This window comes from Chanos chanos, chromosome 5 (genome assembly GCF_902362185.1).
Source record: "Chanos chanos chromosome 5, fChaCha1.1, whole genome shotgun sequence".
Lineage (NCBI taxonomy): Eukaryota > Metazoa > Chordata > Actinopteri > Gonorynchiformes > Chanidae > Chanos > Chanos chanos.
In genome coordinates, this window is record NC_044499.1 from 36,787,139 (window position 1) to 36,809,626 (window position 22,488).

At 39.1% G+C, this 22,488-nt stretch overlaps 1 protein-coding gene across 1 annotated transcript; it reads right to left on the minus strand.

Annotated features, from left to right (window-relative positions):
- Positions 1-7,970: 7,970 nt before the first annotated feature.
- LOC115813375 (motile sperm domain-containing protein 1-like) lies at positions 7,971-10,784 on the minus strand. Its single transcript, XM_030776020.1, has 6 exons — positions 10,773-10,784; positions 9,919-10,253; positions 9,416-9,491; positions 9,095-9,315; positions 8,835-8,987; positions 7,971-8,090 (listed from the first exon to the last, which is right to left on the minus strand). Exons 2-6 carry the CDS (start codon positions 10,145-10,147, stop codon positions 8,062-8,064), a joined length of 708 nt encoding a protein of 235 aa, XP_030631880.1. The 5' UTR covers positions 10,148-10,253; positions 10,773-10,784; the 3' UTR covers positions 7,971-8,061.
- Positions 10,785-22,488: the final 11,704 nt, after the last annotated feature.

A 22,488-nucleotide genomic window follows, 5' to 3' on the forward strand; every position in this document is an offset into this window, starting at 1 on the left:
AAGAGAGACACAGAGAGAAAGAGAGTGAATACTGAAAGTGGGAGAAAATGTTTCAGAAGAAAACAGCAGCTAATTTATGTCCTCAGCTATAACCAAACTGCATGACCTCAACTCAAACATGTGCTTCCAGACCTATAATAATTATGCATTGTATAGCATCTTATCTAACCAAAGTTTCAAATACTCAAAGTAAAGCAAACCATTCAGAGATTATTAATGTAAAGGCCTACTTATATTTAAGCAAATTTATGCAAAGATTGTAATGGCATCCTTACACCATAATGAGAGCAAAGACAAAAACAATCTCCACTTTGCTCTCAACTCCACTGTCTGTTTCACTTAGTTTTAAAGAATCAACACAGGCATCAGTGCCAGATATCTCTACACATTATTTTCAGGCCTCATCTGTATAGAGGGATCAGTACAGTTCATTTCTAAAATATGAGCATGAGTCTTTTTAAAAGAGGACATGTATTAAATGAGTATCATGTGATATGAGAGGCTAGGTCTAGATTGTGTTAATGACTTAATTTAGGTTAGAGGCAACAAGAAGACGCTCCTTCAATACAAAATGCATGAAGAGCTGCATCATACAAAACCACTGATGATGAAAACTGCAGGAAAGCATGTGTTTAAAATGGACTGTGCACAGACTAGTTTGTTTAGTTGGAGTTTCTTTTTTTGGGGGGGGGGGGGGCAGTGAACACAACAGAAAAACAATTCTTCAGAAATTATGGCCCTTGGATTCTAGATTTCTTCCTGTATTAGTTTAATAATGAACCAGATCCCTGTGGAAGCAATTCACCTCAACTGACCTCTGAACCCTGATGTGGCACTGTGTCAAGGGAAAAAGATTGTGTTGAAGAAGTCAATGGAGGCTGTTTTGTTTACTTGTAAGATATGCAGCTATTTAAGACTACAAAGCCTGGGAAGTGATAGTGAGAAGTGTAGTAACAATTAAATGGCATCATGTTAGTTTTTAAAAGGATTTTGAGAATATATAACAATGTAAGTGACTGTTGAAATGGGGATAAAAAAAAAAGCAAACATCGCATTATGACTGAAACTACCTTTTCTCTTGCTTATTAGTTTTATCTTCAATACAAAGAAATAATGTTGTGCATAAGGAACAGTGGCTCAGGAAGGTCATGTGACATGGTCAAGCGGGAAACATCTAATTTCATGATTCAAAAAGCCACAACCAAAATAATGGAGATGCAAGCGTTTGGTCCTAGACTGTTTGTTTTTTTTCTTAAAGATGTCTCTTTTCCTCTGTGCATATTAAATTTATACAAGAAAAAGCATATAATCAAGGTACTGAATGTATCTTTCTTGACAGTCACATTAAAGTTGTACATTTAGCTTAATCTACAACAATGTGTCATTTAGTACATGTCTCTTTAGTTCTCAAGCAGGCAGAACCGACCCCAAAGTCCAAGTCATTAATCCTGAGGCAGAGAACTATAGTCGGCAGTATGTCCGAAGCAAACACAGGCCAAACACCCACACAAGGTTGGACTCAACCACGCCTATGGAGTTAGAAAGCTGCCAAAATGTCAAAGAAACGGAATGTTTTACAAATGGCCCGCGATTTGCAAATACAACACGCACCTCTCAAACACAACGTGCTTTGCAATTACAAAAACGGCTATCAAAAAATACAATGTGTTTTGCAAATACAAATGCAGGGCAGGAGTCGCCTTTGGAAGGCTAATAATTATCTTTATTGCTTGTCAGAAATACTGTAACCCACCTGTTGACCTCTCATAGTGAAACACCACCATGCGCTCTGACTGATCTGGAGAAATACGAGGCAATTCCTCTGGAAGGCTAAATGATCTGCTGTTTTGGTGCTCAACCCACTTGAGAAAAGCAGGGCATTTGCAACTCGTACAAGTGGAATAACCGTGCCAAAAGTCCCGTGATCTGGAAATGACGAGTGTTGCTGTGTGCTTATCGAAAAAAAAAAGTCTTGCAATTGTAAAACTGATGACACAGACATGCAAAATGTCACTTATTTATTTGCATCCTTTCTTTACATTTGTGGAACGTGCCCTGCATTTGTAAGTAGCATTCGAATCGAGATGACCTAAGGATTCGGGGGGAAAAAACAACAACCCTAAGACAAACGATTTAAAAGCAAAAATGTACCTTGAAGTTGGTGGCGTTACAGAGACGGATTGACCCCAAATTTTGATGCCTGGATAATAGTTTGGATTGTCCTCTGTCGGCGTGCCAGATTTCATCAAAATCCTTCAAGGAGTTCTAGAGGCTGCCACAGACTTACATGGCAGCTAGTATAATAATAATAATAGGGAAAAATTTTAAACAATTACAATAGGTGTCTTGCACCGTCGGTAGCCCCTAATAAAGTATTGCTACAGGCCTTAACAGATTTGTTTTCAGAAAGTGCACAGGCTGCTGGTGTATTCGTCAACTGACTACTCGGCCCTTATAAAAAAAAAGAATAAAAAAAAAGTTTCGATTCGGCTAGGAGTATATGTAATTTGGTTTCACCGAGAGGATTAAGTTCGCGATATTTTGTGAAAAATGGCTCCATAGCGTCCCTGTCCAGGGATCTCTCTTTCACTTGCACCCAGAGGAGAAGCTGAGGTGAAAGGGGATTGGGAGGGGGCGCCTCTAAATACTCACTACAATTATTCATGTCTTCTTAAAACAAGTATTCATTAGCCTACGACCAGTAATAATCCTCATGACGACCTCAGGGGCAGGTGTGAAGCTAGCAAACTATGATTGCTACTAGCTGATAACGCCTTCATAATTTCTTTAGCTGCGTCCAAAACCGCATACTAAATAGTACGTCAAAACAGTACGCCACCATTAGTAGTACGTCCAAATGCAGTATGCGGTTTTGGATGCAGCTTTAGTTTAAAAAATGGCTATCTTGATGGGTTCTCACTCATTATTAACAATTTGTCATGGCTATCTCTATAGATCTCTATTGCACCTTTGCCCAGATCATTTCAAACTGATTACACAATGCCAATTATCTTAAATGAGCACCAGGTGAAGACGCGGCGTAAACCTTCTTGGAGAAAAGAAGCGTTCGGAGACCGTTTTTTCGGCTCTTTTGTCTTTATCTGTGTTTTAACATGGCAGAAATAGCAAGAACGCTGTTACTGGCCTTGGTTAGCCTATGCATTTGTCCTGGTGTGTGTATTCTGTGTATGGAATTTTCACAATAACAACGAGAACTTCGTTGCAAAACGTATAAATTAATTGTTTCTTTTTCAGTCTGCAGTTTCCCGGGTGGAAGAATATTCTTCAAACCAGAGACAAGTCAGGGTTTATCAGCCCTGACAAGAGAGAAAAGACACTCTGAAGAAGGTGTGGTTTTGTTTCTTGCACATGCAGGAATGATGGATGGATGGATGAATGAATGAATGAATGTTTTGCAACAACATTTTAATGCATTAAAAATGGAGCCAGTCTAAATTATTTAAGGTGTAGGTATGTTTTCAGAAAGTAGTATAAATCCTGACTTAACCTCAGTCAATTACAAACTTTAAACTGACTGTTTTGGTGCACAGACACTTCTCATTCATTTACTGTAGATATACTACAAATGCACCATTTGACTCTCCTCTATTGTGTATGTAGGCCACATTATTCAGATGTTCATAATCTCTGCATGAGTTTTTGTTTCAAAGCAACACTTGGGTATTTAATGCTAATTTTCTAACTGATATTGTGTTGTGCCCAACTTTAGAATGTACTCCAGTCTGAGGCTGTCCTGTGCAGGATCTGGTCTTCTCATCTATAGTGAAGTTTCTAGTCTATGAAAGCTGTTCTAACAAACTTTCACTTTTTTGTTTGCTTGAAGGACTAAGCTTAGTTAGGATATGTGAAAGTACCTCTGGACTTGCAATTTTCTGTGTATTTGAGCAGTTTTGTCCTTTCTCCAGGTAGTGTCAAAACTTTTTTCCCTCAGCTGGACCGTTTACAGCAGGAAGATTCATCAATTTTGGCAGCTTTGAAAGTGCTTTTAACCCTAGAGAAAAATGCTGACGCTAAATTTGAGCACGGTTGGTTTTCTCATTCTTGTGGACACTTGGCATCTTTGTTTTAGTGCCTTGTGAATATCACACACACTTGATGTTGGTGTTCCTTGACTGAATTTAGATTATTGTCTGGTTTTCCTGCCTTGCAGTTAAAGGGGTCCAAAACCAGGTAAAAGTAGAAAAACCCTGCATTATCCAGGAATCAAGTGCTGAATCTCAAAATTCCAAGGGAAATATTTCTGATCCGAAGCCTCAGTCCAGTGAGAAATCAAGTGAAGAGGAAAACCATGGCAATTTCACAATTAAGGAGGCAGTTAGTGCGCCGCTCTCTGAAACATCCAGCAAGGAGTCCATGGAGGAACCTAAGGGAAACCATAGCCATGTCACAAGTGAGGAAGCAATAAGTGCACAATCCTCTGAAAATTCCAGCAAGGAATCTATGGAGGAATCTAAGGAAAGCCATGGCCATATGAAAAGTGAGGAGGTAGCAAATGCACAGTCTCCCGAAGAATCCAGTGAGGAATCTATGGAAAACCATGGCCATGCAGCAAGTGCAAAATCCAGTGAGGAAGCTCTGGAGAGCCATGGCCATGCAGCAAGTGTAAAATCCTCTGAAAAATCCAGTAGGGAATCCAGTGATGAATCTATGGAAAACCATGGCCATGCAGCAAGTGCAAAATCCAGCAAGGAATCCAGTGAGGAAGCTCTGGAGAGCCATGGCCATGCAGCAAGTGCAAAATCCTCTGAAAAATCCAGCAAGGAATCCAGTGATGAATCTATGGAAAACCATGGCCATGCAGCAAGTGAAGAATCCAGTGAGGAAGCTCTGGAGAGCCATGGCCATGCAGCAAGTGCAAAATCCTCTGAAAAATCCAGCAAGGAATCCAGTGATGAATCTATGGAAAACCATGGCCATGCAGCAAGTGAAGAATCCAGTGAGGAAGCTCTGGAGAGCCATGGCCATGCAGCAAGTGCAAAATCCTCTGAAAAATCCAGCAAGGAATCCAGTGATGAATCTATGGAAAACCATGGCCATGCAGCAAGTGCAAAATCCAGCAAGGAATCCAGTAAGGAAGCTATGGAAAATCATGGCCATGCAGCAAGTGAGGAGGCAGTAAGTGCAAAATCTTCTGAAGAATCTTAAGCACACAGCAGGGAGGAGGCAGCAAGCATTGGTACGTAACAATTTGAGGTTCAGAATCCCTCTCATTCTACACAAACAAGGGCGTAGAATTGGGTAGGGACATGTCTCTACCAATATCCAGCGACTACTGAATTGTCCCTAGCAATAATTTTGATCAAAAAATTGAAATACAACCACTGTTGTCCATCAGTGTCCAATGTATTTGGTATACAAACAGTTAATAAATCTCGTTCCCTACCGCAAGTTCCGCCTCCCTAAGCCAATATCGCTAAGATTTGCTTTGCCCTTTCTTGCTAACGTGTGAGAGGCTGTAGTTACTTCTGGTTGTAAGAGGCACCAAAGCTCTGTCAACTAGTGCATGTAGGCTAAGTTAGAGACACCATCCTTATGCTAACAGTTCTGTCCTAAATGTTGTCTCTTTTCAATTAACAAGTCATTTTCTAAAGTTTACTTTCTTTTAGTCTTCGTTCTATTACTGTGTATAGTTCTTATTTAAATGTAAATACATGTCTTAATGTATATACAGATCTTATGTTAAACCATTCGGATGTCCGTGTAGGAGTCAGGGCATCCCTACCAAGGTTGAGACCAAACCTACACCCTTGTACACAAACTACTGAATTGCTGAACTGTTACAATATAATGCACTGAGCCATTAAATACATCATAAATGTGCTCAGAAGAAAAGGCTGTGGACCTTATTCCTAAAATGGCCTTGCTTTGTGTTTACAGGTAGTTCTGGAGCTAAAGCACCATCATGAATTGATTGAAGCCCCCTTCCCTTTCATACTGTTTCAGCAACCTTAACTCTTCCAAAGATCTATTGTGCTGCACAGGGTCTGTGCACGAGTTCATGGACTGTTTGCTTGTTTTATGTAATAAAAGATGAGTCCTGCTCATTAGATTAAGTGGTGTGAATGTGATTCATGGTGCTTCTTGAATGCTTTTGGGGTCTGCAGATTATTTCATAGGGCTGGTATGGATTTGTCCCAGTTTATGAACTTTTCTTAATGCTCTGTTGCCAAGGCCAAACTCAAACTGGAAATTGAATTTGAGAATTGTCTTGTCAGAAGTAAGAGGCCCCACTTTCCCCATAGTCCTGCAGGAAAAAACACATTTCTAGAAAGAGGATAAAAGAAAATATATTAAGAGAACTGTTTGATGAAAATCCTACCAAACTAAGTAGATAGCTTATGACACTTGCTATAGCTGAGATATAGAGTGCTTTTATTTCTCAGGATATTTAGTGCTATACATGGATATAGCCATTGCAATATTCAGCATTTTTCAGTGAAAATAAACTATATGCAGTACACATCTTGTCTGTCTAAGTAGGAAAACCAGGCAAATTTATTCATTTATTCATTCATGTCCTTAATACTGCATGCTGTGGCATTTTACTCTATTTTTGTACATGATTAGTATTCTTCTTTGTGCAGAAATGATTGCTAAGGTCTAATCAACTATTCAGTTAATATCTTTGGTAAGTGTGAAGTGCATCTGATGTTCATCATTAATACAGTGCCTGTATAGCAATTGTCTCCACTGTTTTCAGGTAATTATGGACATTAAGTCTTATTCTTATTAAAGCTTAAATCCCTATAAATATATTTGGTTGTAGAAGTGTACCATATTTAAGAATGCTTGGTTGAAATCCTTGTTAACTTATGAAGTTGTAAGCAAATGTGTACAAGAATTTGTGTGAAAATGGCATCACATACTGGAAAACTTGTGTAATAAGCCCAAACTACCAACAGGGGCCAGTACAAGCATCGGGTAAGAGACTGATTTTTTGCTCTTTTTTTTTTTTTTTTTTTTTTTTAATTTTGTCAGTATGGTCTAGTAGAATCTGACCCTCACACAAACCATACAACACAACTGTATAAAAATAAAGCAAAACTTTATTATTTACATGTAAATTCATAAAACCATCCAAAGGCTGGTTCTGAAAACTTCTGAAACTAATCAGACAAGAGACCAAGGTACACCGCACTGCAAGCTGACATGTTAAACACCAAGATCACATTTCATTAATTCAAGCACACTCCAAAATAAAAGATTTTACACTGCATAAAATCATGTAGTAGACTATACAGTTCATGTTTCATAATTCTAAACCACACAGTAAAAAGTAATCTTCACCTTAAGTACAGTAATCAATTTGCCCCTCTGACAGCCCAGTTACTGGTTATCTATACTAAACATTAAGTCTTCTCAGGTAAAAACACAATGAAAAACACATTCTTAAGGCATTTAAAAAAAAAACATTTCCCCCTCCAGCAGTCAGAGACATTTTCTGAATCTTACATGAATATTCTCTGCAATATACAGTTTACCAATGGAAACACATTGAAATGAGCTAATTGTTGGCTGGCTGTACAGATGCATTGTGTAACAGCAGATGTTTTTTTTCTCCAATTATGGTCTTTTGTCTCTCTGCCATACCCATGGTTACTGGATTATGACATGGGTGTTGCATTCAATAGATCGACAGATGATTCATGTGTGTATACACAATGATAACATACAGATATCAAAGAAGGTTGTGATTTTTCTTGCAGCGTTTATGGGTACTGAACAATTCCTTGCTTCATGTTGTCAGCAAAGAAATCATAGCACCGCAGAGAATGTGGGGACCAGCTATAAATGATTTTATATTATCAGCTTAAGATACAAGTGTTTTTAATATTAACAAAGCCACAAACCTCAAGTCTGCAATCTTGGCATAGGCAGTACATCAAATATGAGTATGAATACCTGTCACATTAACAGCACAGTCCTTCCAAGTTTTACAAAACAGACCTCAGAGACACACAAAGGTAGTTCTGAATGTTAGTGTCCCTTCATATGAAAAAAGGTTTATTTCTTTGTGACCTTCCTCTTCTTATCCATAGGTTACCATAGAAATTCCATGGTGAGTAATCCTTAAAACAGAGAAACCAAGCAGAATCAGGGGAGGTCCCTTTAATGGTGTAAACCAATCCTGACATTGAACTCAAGTTATCAGTAGGGTTAAGCCAATGTTTTTTTAAATTTCTGATCCTTACCAAAGTTCTGTACCAAAAAGTCTGCATTTTGTTGAGTTATTTTTGTAAAAAGTACAAATACTGATGATGATGAAAGGAAAACAATACATTTGTAATATTGCTACTTCGTTGTCTTTTTCTGATGTCAGAGGGAAGAAAACGTGAAGACTTAGCTTGAATGAAAATACCACCTATATATACCGAGAACAACCAATGCAATGTCATTTAACATCTGATACTGTAGTCATACCAATACCAGTGGATTACAGCATGCCTTGAATTATCAGTTTTCGCTTCAAACATGTCTTCAAATTTTCTTCCCTTTGATGACAATTTGTAAAGGAAAATTTGGCAGTAATCTGTTGATACAAATCATTTAAAATGTATATTCAGGATGTACATGGAGAATTCAGGTTGTTTTAATGACATTCAAGTTTTCAGAGCAGGTTTAACTATGACTGGGGTTCAGGTTGGTGTCAATGTGGAAATATTCTTCAATTCCAATTTAATTCAAGAATCTGAATTTGGAAAATTGGACTTTGAAGAAACAGAACTGAACTGGAAATAAAGAAACAAACTTAAATTATGTTAAATGGTGTATGGTTATTGTATGTAATCGGAACATTTTTGTGAGTTTCTCACCTAACACGTAGGCACAGACTAGCTTCTGAACAATGGTGACGTGTGCAAGAGATGGAACCATAGGACTAGGTTCACTTTGGAGAGGGAGCATTTGGACTGCGACACACACCAGTCCAACCACAACATACATGAGGAATTGAACTGAGCTTCCACCTGAAAACAGCAAAATCTCTAATATTTTCAAAACCACTCTAAAATATCACAGACAGGACCAAAACAGGTCTAGATCTGACCACACCCACACTCTCTTTCTCTCTCACCTCTTCCTGGGTAGCGCAGAGGTCGTGGAAATACGCTGGTTTGGGGTTCTGGGCGTGCAAATCTGTCACGGAGGTTTTCTTGACTACTCTCTGCTCCACTGCCTGCCCTTAATTCAGCACAAATCTCTCTACAGCCACTCTGTCCTCCTCCCCACACATCCAATCTGAAGCGGTCCTTTCGTCCCCAGTGCTGTGGCTTTACAGCCTTGTGCCGAATCACACTGCAGGTATAAAAAAAAAAAAAGTGAAAATATTAGTTTCACTTCTTTCAACAGGCATTACAGTCAGGTAAAACAAGGATACAAGACTGCAGAGACTCACATGTCCACACAAGAGCAAGCCTTCACACTGCCTTCTGCATCAGCCACTGTGTAGAGGGACGGCGACGTGCACCGCACTAATAGGAAGGGAGAGAAAGAAATAAAAGAAGATGAAAATGATAGCGGAGGGCAGAGAATATGTAGTACAGAGTTCACTACTATTTCTACTATTATTATTATTATTATTATTATTTAATTAAAAATAACAAACTTTGTGCCATAACTTTGTGAAGTATGCCCAATGAGGTACATTATCCATATTTCTGTAAGTTTGACAGACATTTGCTTTTGACCACTGTTCTATTGCAAAAATCAAGCATTTTGAAGGTAGTAAGTCTCAGAGAGAGGCAGAGAGAACATCGAAGAAAGACAGATGTTTCAGATTTCCGGTGACCTTGCAAACAATCTATTTGACCTCTACCAAAGCTTTCTCTCATCCAATTTTTCTGCTCTCATCTCTCCCTCTGTCTCCTCTGCCCTCTCTTTAATGCTGTCTTCACTCACTTTTAAAGCGCACTGAGAAGTTGTAAGGGTTGTAAAGAGTCAGAACTCTCCTATGTGAACTGTGCTGCCCAGAGAAGAACAAGAGCTCTGTGGGGAAAACAAACACTGGGAGACATTCAGAGGGATTATTAGAACCCCTGTATCTCCTCAGCTGATCATCCAGGTCTTTCCTCCTCACTTCACCCCTCTCTGGAGGGGTGTCTTGCCTGTCGCCTTCCAAGCGCCTCATTGGCCGCAGCAGTGCAGAAAAGTTAACATCATTCTCCGCATGGGAGAAAGTGAATACATCACATTTCCATTCCGTGGTGCTAAAAATGTCGCCACCTGGCGGCAAGCTGTAATAGGACGAAAGGGTTAGGTTCGACTCTGCGTTCAACTTCACATGTCAAAAGTTTACTCGTAAGATTTTGCACTGATGTGACCAGAAATTTGGTAAAAACAGCTTCCTTGGACAGGTCATGGAGCCATTATAGCATTAAATGTGCTTTTATAAAGAACCGTACAATAATGGTTCTGTAGGCTGCTGGTCAAACTGAAGCTAAAGGAATATTTGGAGCGATCCCTGCAGCAAAGCGAATAATGCCTTCAGCATGCAAAACAAATGCGTGGGTTTGTTCTCTCTATATTTCTGGACAGGTAAACCAATACAGATTATAGACTACCTTGTCTGCTAGACCACAGTAACTGAGCCAGCAAACATAAAAACAGCCCTAAAGAATAAGGACATCGTTTATTTACGTGTCTTTAAACATGAAACTGTAAACCAACGATAACGTTCAACATAAAGGAGTCTTGTAACAAGAATATAACAAAATTACATGTGCTACGTTTTTTGTTTTTCTTCACCAACTTACCTCTCGGTCTGTCTTCCTGGTCAGATCGCGTTCCGCCTTACGAGTGCGTAAACCAATAAAAACAGACTATTAAGTCGATATTTTATTTTCATTGGATACGGGGAATTTCACAAACGTTTTCTTCCGTATTTACGTATTGGTTACGTTTTGGGAGCAATTTTACCCGCACCCCCTATCCTGGATGAGTGAGACGTTAATTAAAATAGTGCATATTTGTTTTGATACGGTAACGTTACACACATTTTTAAGAATTCACCAGCAGGACAAATTACATTGAAAGATGTCTACAATATGGGTATTCGCCGGCGGTACAGTTTGTGCACGCTTTTGAACCACTGTTAACCCAGCACTACACAGTCTTAATGACTCTGGTCTGCTTTGACTTTTAAGGTGCCTTAATTCCATTGTTGATCATCGTTTCTCATTCTCACCCACTCCATTAATAGAGCATCTGTTGATTTCAGTTCAAACATTCAAAGGAGTCAAATTGTGTTCAAAATGTGGGATCAGTGGTCCCTACATCTGGTCACTTCACTCCATTTGCACCTTTTAAGTGGAGAAAAAACATGAATGATGTTTGTAAAACCCTAAGAGAGCATGTAGAGAGGTGATGAAAATCTAAAATTTGTAGTGGCTACATCATAGATATGGTACACTGAAATAAAGTGAGTATTTCAAAGTCTCATAGTCTGAGTTTACTGTAGCACTGTGTACATGTCATTTTCCACCTGTGATTAAGTCCATGCTCCATCTGTGATGCACGCACAAATAAAGTGTTATTTCTTCATTTGTAATACACTGCTACAAAACAATAGATGCTCAGCTCTGTCAAATTTGAAGAGCCAAATTTGTTTCAGGCCCATTGCATTTATTAAAGAACTTATTATGTGATATCAGAGATCTAGGAGGCTCAATATATATTACATATGCAGGGAATATACTTAAGTGTATTGTAGTGATCACAGGTAGGAAACTGCCCCATTACGTTTCGAATGAAATTATTTTACCTGTTTGATGACTGAATATCTTGTAAACTCTGACAGTGTGTTACCCAGTGTGTTACCCATCTTTCATTAAGTGTGTATCAGGTGATCTCAACCTATCAGATGGGACTGAGTCAGAAAGGACATTCTTCCTAATTACTGACTTGGGAAGCAGCACAGGTGTATAGAAAGAACAATGAGAATGAATTTGGCAACACAGTCAAATTCTTGAACTCTTACCAAACCTTTGTCTCTGTAGTGAAGGGATTGATGGCCCTACAGTATCCCAGGTTTGTCGAGGGACCTGTATATTACTGTATTTTTCAGTTAAAATGCTTTTGAAGGTGAAGTGCAAAGGATTTCAAAAGTATCTTAAGGCCACAGTGACCAATGAGGCTTATAGCCATCTGCAGTTTCACAAAGCAGGCTAGATTCAGATAAGAATAAATTTCATGTTACAAAGTTGAGAAATGTATGAATGAAAAAAAACCCAACTGAACAGTGATCATGACCATAATAACGTGCTCATTTTGTCATTCATTTCATATAACTGTTAAAAATGTTGGTCAGCCGACTGAGGCAGAGGTGACTTACAAAGACTCATCCAGGACTGAGGTACATGCAGACATATTCAATGACTATTTGCGGCAAGGCAGTTTGTTATTTGTTGTTTGCCACTTATATGGAGGGTGTGAGTTCAGTTACAAGATTGTGCCTTCTTTAATCAGCAAACGGTGTACATTTTGGTACAGAGGGGCCTGAATATTATAACTTGCATTCTTTTTCCAGATTTATCTAACCTGTCTGACTTATCAGTATGTTCTGAGCTATTGGACACATCCACGGTAATTCTGGACAAAACCTCTGGAAAAAAATGAAATTAATCATTGACCCATGTGATAGAACTGCAGGCACACATGTAAGCTGTTTCTTCACTTTTTATAAAATGTAAACACAGTTTCCTTTTACTGACTGTTGCATCGACCACTCCTTAAAACCTCTATTACTCCCACCAGTATGTGGCGCCATTTTTCTATTTTATTTATCTGAGAGTTTGTTAGGGCGGTACGGTGGTGCAGTGGTAGCTTTCTGTGTTGAGTTTGCATGTTCTCCCCATGTCTGCGTGGGTTTCCTCCCACAGTCCAAAGACATGCAGATTAGGTGAATTGGAGACACTAAGTGTGAGTTTGTGTGTCTGCCCTGTGATGGTCTGGTGACCTGCCCAGGGTGTTTCCCCACCTTTTGCCCTATGAGCGCTGGGATAGGCTCCAGCAACCCCGCGACCCTAATTAGGATAAGTGGCTTAGACAATGAGTGAGAGAGTTTATTACATTTGCCACAGATGATCAACCTTATCCTTCAGAGAACCAAACCCTGTCTGAGTTGGTCTGCATGCTTGTTACTGACAATGTTGGTAGGTACCTACACACACACAGACACATATACACTTATATATACATGTGTATATAAGGTGTGTGTATGTGTATGTATCAGGCTTTTTATATTATTTGACATGAATTGATAATAATGTATCAATGGGAAGAGTTCTTCTGTTTGGTCTTTATTTACTTTTCATTGTTTTCACTGTCTTGCCTATTTAGACAAGTCCCTTTAAAAGCTGGGAGCACCAAGTATGCCATGAGAATAATTGCATTGCTCTCTTATTTAGTGGATCCACTCTCAAAGAATGGTCATGTACATCTTTAATCACTCTAAAGGCAGTTCATAGGAGTTAAAATGTAGTTGTGACTATAAGCCTATATAGCTCTGCAACCTAATATTGTCATGTATTAGAATACCAAGTCAAAAATCTGTTTAGTAATTGTTAGTATTGTCCTGCTGTTGTAATGTGTTCCTGTTTTCTGTTCACTGGGAAATTTTCTATGATCGTGTGTGTGGATCTGGAGACCTTCCTTATATGAAAACGGTCATGAGAAACACCTCTCTTGAGGAACAAAACAGACACCTCTTACTGCAGCTGCCGTCTACTGTCTGAGAGAGACACACAGCAACTGACTGGTGATGAGTGTTGAGAGGCCATATCTGTTCTGAAACATCCTTCAGATGCTGGTGAGTCACAAAATGAAGAAAATCTTTCAGTGAAGACTTATCCTCGTTCATAATCCTGAGAAAATCCTTAGAGGTCATTGATGTCTTCCCAAGATCTCTTAACACATCCGGCCTACAAAGTCTTCCTGTTAAAGTGTCTCCTCTCTCTTCCCTGCTTCGCTTTAAACATTATTTTTCCTGCCATTTTTAATTTAATCCTCACATTGAGCAGAATTCATGTGCAACTCTGGGGTTGAGATCTCTGGGAAAGTCTTAGTGATGTGGCTGACCTTCTGTCAGCCAAAGGTCATTGAAGGCAGCAAAGGCCTGGCATCTTGTCTGCTTCAATGTCCTCTCGCACCTTCTTCTGCCAACTTCAAAAGGCCGTAGGATGACTGTAAAGATTAGTGCTTTACAAGAGCACTTACTGCAGGTATTTTTCTCACAATATTGTTTTGTTTTTCCAATGATGAACTCTGAGTCATTGCATTGTGGATATAGTTTGTGTTTATGTTAAAGACTTGGTTCTATGAGCAGAGCATGTTGTTATACTTTTTGTTTTCAGATCAATGCACTTATCCTGACCTTTTTGGCGATGCGAGGACCTGCTCAGCCCTTCCTGTTGTGCATTGGAGAGAACAGGAAGAATATCCGGTGTTTCCACATCATCCTCAACAATGGATCAGTCCCATGCAAGCTTCAGGCAACTGTGCCCGCATCTGATAAGCTCTTCAAGCCGCACTCTATGTTCAGCACTTCATACTGTGAGGTACTAACAAGCTGTTATACCTTCATCCAAGCTACTGTCTATGACACTGATGTGGCAACCTCCAAAGAGAAGCAAGGGCCAGGAGAGTCCAGGACCTTAGAGCTAGATTTCTGACCGCAACAAATTTATTATCAAATTCGATCCAAGATATGGTCACATGTTTTATTTATAGGACTAATTTCCAGAGTTGTGGTTTTCTAATTAGTTAAGTAAAGTTTAATTATAGTCTCTGCTCTGGAGAGGCATTGTGCTAAGAGTGTGCAGAGCTGCAATATTTCTCAATGTTTGGAACATATTCTGACTTCAAAAAATACATGATTAGTGCTCATGGTGAAATAGCTACCACAGTTGTTTGTAAAACTGTAGGTGAAGCTTGTTTGGAAGATAGTCAGGAATCGTCAGAGGTTAATGATAGCTTAGATGTTGCATCCTCATTTAAAAATAGCCTTTTTGAACTGCTTCTGGTTCAAACCACACCTACTTCTGGTTTCTATCTGAGTAAAAGTAAATACAAATACAGGTACAGATACAAATAGTGGCCCTGCTGCACATCCCTACTATTTACCATATCTGCCTCACTATTTGCCAATTACAGGGCTTAGTATAGGTGAAAAAACATCTCTGCTGAACACTGGAAGTGGGTGTAGACTCAGGGTTGAGTTTCAGTAATGTTTTAGATTTTTTTGTTTTGAGTATGGTTTGTTCCTGGCCGGGCTGCCAGGGTCCTTTCTGTGTGGAGATTGCATGTTCTCCCCATGTATGCGTGGATTTCCCCCGGGAGCTCCGGTTTCCTCCCACAGTCCAAAGACATGCAGGTTAGGTGAACTGGAGACACCAAATTGCCACTAGGTATGAATGTGTGTGTGAGTGTGTTTGTCTGTGTGTCTGCCCTGCGATGGACTGGCGACCTGTCCAGAGTGTTTCCCCGCCTTTTGCCCTATGAGCGCTGGGATAGGCTCCAGCACCCCCTGAAACCCTGATCAGGATAAGCGGCTTAGATGATGAGTGAGTGAGTGAGAGTACGGTTTGTCTTGAGTATACATGCCTGTTAATTGTCATGAAACTGGCATGAAATGGTTTTGCTGTAGCATGCTGATTGGTTGGTGTTTCACAATGTAAAGTGGTTAGATTTACAGTGCACTTGAAACACATTGTGTTAGGGGCACTCTGGCACGCAGTGGTTTATTGTGGTTGGGTGGCAAGCTTTCTGTTTAGGATTTATTAACAAGGCTTTGGTTCATGGTTGAGTTTTGGAGTCAGTGTTAGAGTGTTCCTGTTGTTCATTTGCCTTCCCTATGAGGTGGCCATAAGTGACATCTTCTCTGGAGAGGTGTGTGCGGGTTGAGCACGGACTGATAAGATGACTGATCTGTAAAAGAATTCTACACTTGAAATAAATATAATAGAGTTAAAAATTGAATTGAAAATTGAAATGACAACCTGTGGGACCTCATTTAGGGGTCTCATCAGTCAAGAAATATGAGTAAATAGAGGTTGTAGAGAAAGACAGTGTAATCTGATCAAAAAAACAAAAGTGCATGTCAAATATTGAAAAGCTAAGGATACAAGAAAATGTACATTTCAGACTCCTTCAGTACACATTTGTGGTACATAATTTCATATCGTCTTAGGACCCACCACAATGATTTCCTACTGTCTTAGACCAGGTATTTCTGTTTCTTTCTATCTCTCTCTCTCACACACAGGTGCCAACTATTGGTGCCACAGAAGTGGAAGAATGGCAACTTTGAACGCATGATCTCCTTCTCTCTTTGTTTTCAAACAGAATTTACCCAGTAGAGACCATTGTAGAGACTATGCTTCTGTATCTAGTCCTCTATGTACAACTGAAGTAAATAGATTTGTTACAGTTGCGAGTATTATTACGCAGTAATAGAAGAGTTCGCACTATTACCCTTTAAATTGTTTCATACTTATATTATTTTCTTATATAGGCTGACGTTTTTCTTTATCTGTTCTCCTTTACTGTGAGAGAATAGAAAGTTATCCAAACAATGATAATACAATTTACTGTAGGGCTCCTCTAACCTATCCTGGGTTTCTGTAATTTTCATACCGTCTCTGACTAGATAAAGAGTGTGTTATATCTGTCTCTAATGTAAAAATGAACCTCTAATTATGAGGTGAGAGCAAAAAAGCAGCAAGACTCTGGAATCTCAAGACTGGATTTGAGAGAGCCTGATGGTCAGGAAGAGAGATTGTTGTTAGTGTTACCTTTGCTGAAAGAATGGGACTGTATGTGGTGAGATGAAAAATGTCTCTGTCTATGAGGTGAAACGTCTATGAAGAACTGAATGCTTTGAGGGTGAAACTGCTCCTTCTTGAAAGGCCAAACAAGCATCTGATCTCAGAAGTGAGTGTTCTGAATGCCTTCATAAATCTATGATTTTAATAAAAGACAAAGTACTATTTACTCCAGATGTGATTCCTTTTTTTTTTGAGTAAACCAAATGAAGTGTCTTTAAAAATACATGTTTGTGGAAAGGTGTGTATTGTCTCAGGCAGATTTTCCCACTTCTCTATAGTGGGAAAATGTTCCCGTAAATGTTCCTTCTCTCTCTCTCTCTCTCTCTCTCTTAGCTCACAGTAGAATGCCATGTACAGAATTTTCAAAGTCAAGTATGACATCTGTTGTGGGCAGCATGCTAAAGTTTCTCTTATTATTTATCCTTATTTCAGTTACTAATTGCTGAAAAAATTAGTATGGCACTGCATATAAAAGCTAAAAGTGCAAGTTGTTTTTGCTCACGACTACCCAAAATCTAAAATTGTATTTCTCAGCTGTTTGTTTTCATTGTATTACATTTCCCTTGACCACATGCTCATAATTATCATGTGGAGCTCAGGGATTGCTCTTTCTTACATCTCTAATTGTGTCTATAAATTTAATAGTGATTATACTTCCTGAACTCCAATCCCTCAATTTATCAGAGACATACAGGGCTGCTGCACTGGCACTAAGACATTGTGTCACTAAGCAATCTAGCGACATGTTTCCTTTCTCTAATTTTAACCTACATTATTTTCTGATCAGCATAAACAGAAGGTCGGGGGCATGTGTCTTTTTGCTTAACTAACTTACACACACTGTCACTTCCTGATTTCAAGAATTTTTTCTTGCAAGTCCAAACAGAACACTGATGCAATAGGTATACCCATCCAGGGCTCTGTGTGTGTGAAAAAGGGTGAGTGTAAGGGAGATATAAACCTCACAGTTGTTGTGTTCTCACAGCTGTTGTGTACCAGTAATCTTTCTGTGCTCTCAGTTTACTAATGCAGTGCAAATTGTTTTTTTTCTTTTAACATGATGGAGGAGGGGGAGGTTATTATGCAAATCATCATGCATACTCTTTGGTACTTATAGACTTCCATCCCCTCTTATCGCAGAGGAACTAGCCTTGACCCAAGGCATGTGTCACTATTTAACTGTTTTGCTCTCCACACTAACTTATTAAAATCTGTAAGTCATGAAACTTATGCTGAAACATGTATATATTGTTACAGTGAATGTGTGAGTACATGGAATAACTAGCAGAACAGGTACTCAGGATAGTAGCTGCTCAGCTAGTGAGGCATGTTGAGACATATCTCTGAAATTCAGTTATTTACCTTGAAGGGATGAGAAATTACCTAATGATGTACGTACGTAGACAAAAAGCCTCCATTTACAGCGTGTCAGTAAAATGTCTTTAATGTTTTTTGCTGAATGCATCTTGTTTTTTTGGCTGCTGATTTTTTTTTTTTTTTCTTTTTCTGAATGGCCTTCACCGTCCTTCGTGAAAGTGTGTGGGTGAAGTGCAGGAATTGAAAATGTGGATGGCTGACGGTTTATTCACCAGACTATATGTTTCTATCAGTTTGAATCATCATCCTCACTGCAACCAACCTAACTTCAAACCCTTCCCCCTCTTCACCTCTCTCTTTCTCTCTTTTCTGTTTCTCTTCCTACTTTGCCAAATAAGGGCATAAGATAGCAGCTTCACAGGTGAGCCATCACTACTGTGTGTACAGGCCTGGAAGTGAGAAAGGGGCAATGTACATGACCAACAGAATAAGCGACGAAAAGTTTTAATTGGGCAACGGTCAGTTAAAAGGAGAAGTCAATTTAAGAAGGGCTAAACTAAATAAAACTGACAGACCTGAAAGGAGTCTTCTAATATGGTGTCTCAGAGAGACTGTTTGACCACTTCCTCTCCATCTCATTGTGACTCAGGAAATCACCAAGCCACTACAGTGCAGCGTTTTGACAGGAAGTGTATATTTGAACTAAGGGAAAAAAACACCTATTGTAAGTTATGTAAAGACATTTTCTGCTTATTTCATCAGCACAAATTTTTCATGGATTGCATTCGTGAGTGTGTGGGTTCAAAGCTATGCGATGACTCGTTACGCATCGCCCATCCAGTTGGAAACACAAAGTGGAGATTAAAGCACTTACTTTTATTATGCATTGTACTCTGTTTGTCAGTGTAATCTCTCCTAGACTGCAGAATCTCTACTTTAATGAGAAAGCAAGAAAGATTTATGATTTATGGTCCCCTCTCTCAGATCAGGTCAGCCATACCAGTGACCTAGCTAAGACATTGAAATACCTAAAATAGATTCATGTTCACACTCTCTCTCTGCTTAAGGGACGTACCCCAGACACACGCTCGCACACTCTTAAAAGACATACTGTTGCCTTGTACAGCGGCACAGGGGACTGTTAACCACGCATGACCACGCCTGTACTTTTGTATGAGAAACTGTTCTAACCCTTCCTGTGATGAATTCAGACACATGTTCATCATTCACACTCTGAGACTTAATGAGTTCCTGTCTAAAAGACCTTTTGCTAAAGTTTCCCCCATTTTCATCCAATTTTAAAGGCCAAATTACCAATCATCTCTAAAATTTTATCCTCAAAAGATGGTCACATTAGTAAAGGCTAGTGTGTTTGGCACATACTTTTTCTGTTGTATATGAAACCAGTCACTGCGTGCTCGCCTTCCACCATGTGTACTATTGTAAAAAAAAAAATACAGTTTTGGAGAAGAATGCGATTAATTTGACTGTCCACAACTTCATAGGTGCCTGACCATCTGTGACCACCTCTAAGTAAAGGGAGGCAGGAGTGGGGTGATGTGGGGGGTGCACCCTAGCTGACTCAGTTACCCAGGGAACATGGCCAACTCTGTTCTTGTGGTCCCTTGGCTATGTTCAACAAGGTAAGTACAGCTGAGATTTAAACTATGACTCCTCTAAAAACCTCTGTACTGTTAGCTGTCACATGTATGCTTAAAAACCTTTTAGGTTTTGTATTCATTATATATTATTCATTAATATGACCATATAGGTGTTATTGCTATGAAATTTGTGCAAAGTATTTCAGATGTAATAAAGAATAAGTAAGTTAACAGCAGGATTGAGTGACTGACGACATGTGAGTGAGACTGCGTTCATGTAAATGCTTGTCCTCTGAGAGAGCCCCTTACAGGCATTAATTCTCATTCTTGTCTCCTAGTCAGTAATAAACGTGTGGTCACATGTATCAACAGTACCACGGTTTACCACATTCTTGCTAAGCTTGACAAGTTTGTGCGCGCGCAAACACACACACACACACACACACACACACAAAAGTAAATATTTAGTTTTTTGTACCGTAAGAGTAGCCCTAACATACCATTTTTTGTCACAGTTCATGAGGTCTGAGAACCTTAGAGCAGGTTTGACGACAACTCCTCCATTCAGCATAGGCCTTGACTGTCTGGAAGATCTGGTCTTTAAGATTTTCTGCCAAATTTAAACTGAACAATCACACATTCTTGGAAATCTTCCCCTCAAAATACAACATTTGCATCAACCACTCAGTCTGAAAACTAGCACATGCTAAATCTGTCACTGCTTCATGTGACAACATTAACTGTGTATATCATAATGCCATTAACACCGTGCTGCCCTCAATCTTTTATTTGCCTCATGAACAGTAAACTTTAAGAAAGAAAGAAAGAAAGAAAGAAAGAAAGGAGACCTACCACTAACGTTTCTTTTTCTCCGTTAAGATTTACCTCATCATTTAAGATTTACTTTATCAATTTAGATTTATTTCAGGATTAAGTAAATTTTGATTAAAATTTACCCAAATTACTTAATATCTTTAAGACTGAGAGGTGAAGTTAGTTTTTTCATTGTGATATTACTCTGTTACATGTATGTCTCAACTGACAATACTACTATTATTTTATGTATTTCAAATCATTTGAATCCGGACTGGGGATATGCTTGGACTGGGATATGCTTTATCCCTAAGATTTATGCTTCAGTTCCTCTACCGACCTTTTAAATTCTGGTGCTGTCTTTAGATTTCCTGAATGGGGTTGAGCACATCTGTGACTTCACTTATACCTGAGTAATTTTGTGGACTCCTCATACTAATGATTACTCAAGTGACTTGTCAGTAAAATGAGTTTTCAAAACACAGCTGGTTACAGAGCATCACCATCAGTACAGAGTCATCACAGTATATAGTTGATGTGGAGTGAATAGTTCAGCTACTTTCTCATGCTGTACTTATGCCATGATTTCTAACAGTCATCCTGTCGCTTAATCACAGTTTTCTCAACAATTCTCCGCAGTTTGAGCTACTGTTATAGGGCTGTATTGAAATATTTCACGACTCTTTGTTCAGGTACCGTTATGGATGTTCTCATCCTTGAGAGCCTAGTGGAGATTTATCATCTTTTGTTTCTCTTTTCAAAGAGACTCAAAATGAAGTTGCAAGAACTTTGAGGCCCCTTCCTCTTCTCGGTGTCACATGGCACACTCTGATTGGCCAAGCCAGAAACACAGAAAAGCAAACCAGAAAACATTTACTTCCTGCCTCCTTTTAGTGTTAACTGTGGGTGACAACAATGACATGTGAAATTGAGCAGAAAATTGGATTTCATTGTGAAAACAGATTTCAACCGATTTTGACAAACATATTAACAAATGACTTGTATGTAAAGAGTACACTTCCCTGCTCCAATTCCTTCTGTTGCTTTTTCGCCCTCTGTGTCTGACTCTCAACTGTGTAGAATCACAAAACAGGATGTGGTTGTGTGTGTGCACATTTCTTCTCAACATCCCATCTCGCTCTAATACAGAGGACTTTAGTGCACTTAAATTTGCCACAAAATGGCTTAAAATGTAGTGCATTATGGTTTAAGCTTCTGCTCATACACTGTGAAAAGGCCTTTGTTACTTCAGTGTTGCTTAACACAAGATAACTATTCAGTACTGTACTTTTTCAAACTTTCTACAGAAGACAAGTCTTGCCAAAGTCTTCAAAGATATAAGATTACATCAACCCCAACCAGTACACCAGTATGCTAACTTTTCTTGCTATAAGGTGCAGTTGTTCTCTGTCTACTTTCTAAATGTTAGCTTTTGCTTAGAGGTTAGACAGGTCTGGTTTTGGTATGGACATTTCTATGAATGATATTAAGCAATTTTTACATGCGCCAATACAGCTTTGAATATTGCTAAAGGGGTAAAGGCTACTAGACAGACATCATCTAGGAACTTAAGTTTACTTAAACTCAGACTAAATCTTCCTATTTTTTTTATATGAATGTGTCTTTTCACTCTGTCATTTAGTCATGGTTATGTGTGTATTTGATATCGACAGATGCTTCATTTTAGCCAATTCCCAGGCGGTTTACCAGGTCTTCATCTTGCAGAACTACAAGGAACGTTGGGTATCTGTAATATAGAAATACAGTGATAGCTGCATCATTGACTTATCACGACGCCAGAGCGATGCAACAGCTTCCTCAAAAATTTCCCCCCTTTGAGGAAGCAAGCCTTAGGGCAGGGCGCGCACTGCATATAAACTCATGTCGACTTCCTCATAGTCACTTTGCAGCTTCTG

Excerpts from the sequence above, each read along its gene's own strand:
- LOC115813375 (XM_030776020.1), bottom strand. The coding sequence starts at position 10,147 with ATGAGGCGCTTGGAAGGCGACAGGCAAGACACCCCTCCAGAGAGGGGT. Across the intron at positions 9,492-9,918 it reads CTTCTCAGTGCGCTTTAAAA|TGCGGTGCACGTCGCCGTCC; the intron begins GTGAGTGAAGAC and ends CCTTCCTATTAG. Across the intron at positions 8,988-9,094 it reads TCTGCGCTACCCAGGAAGAG|GTGGAAGCTCAGTTCAATTC; the intron begins GTGAGAGAGAAA and ends TGCTGTTTTCAG.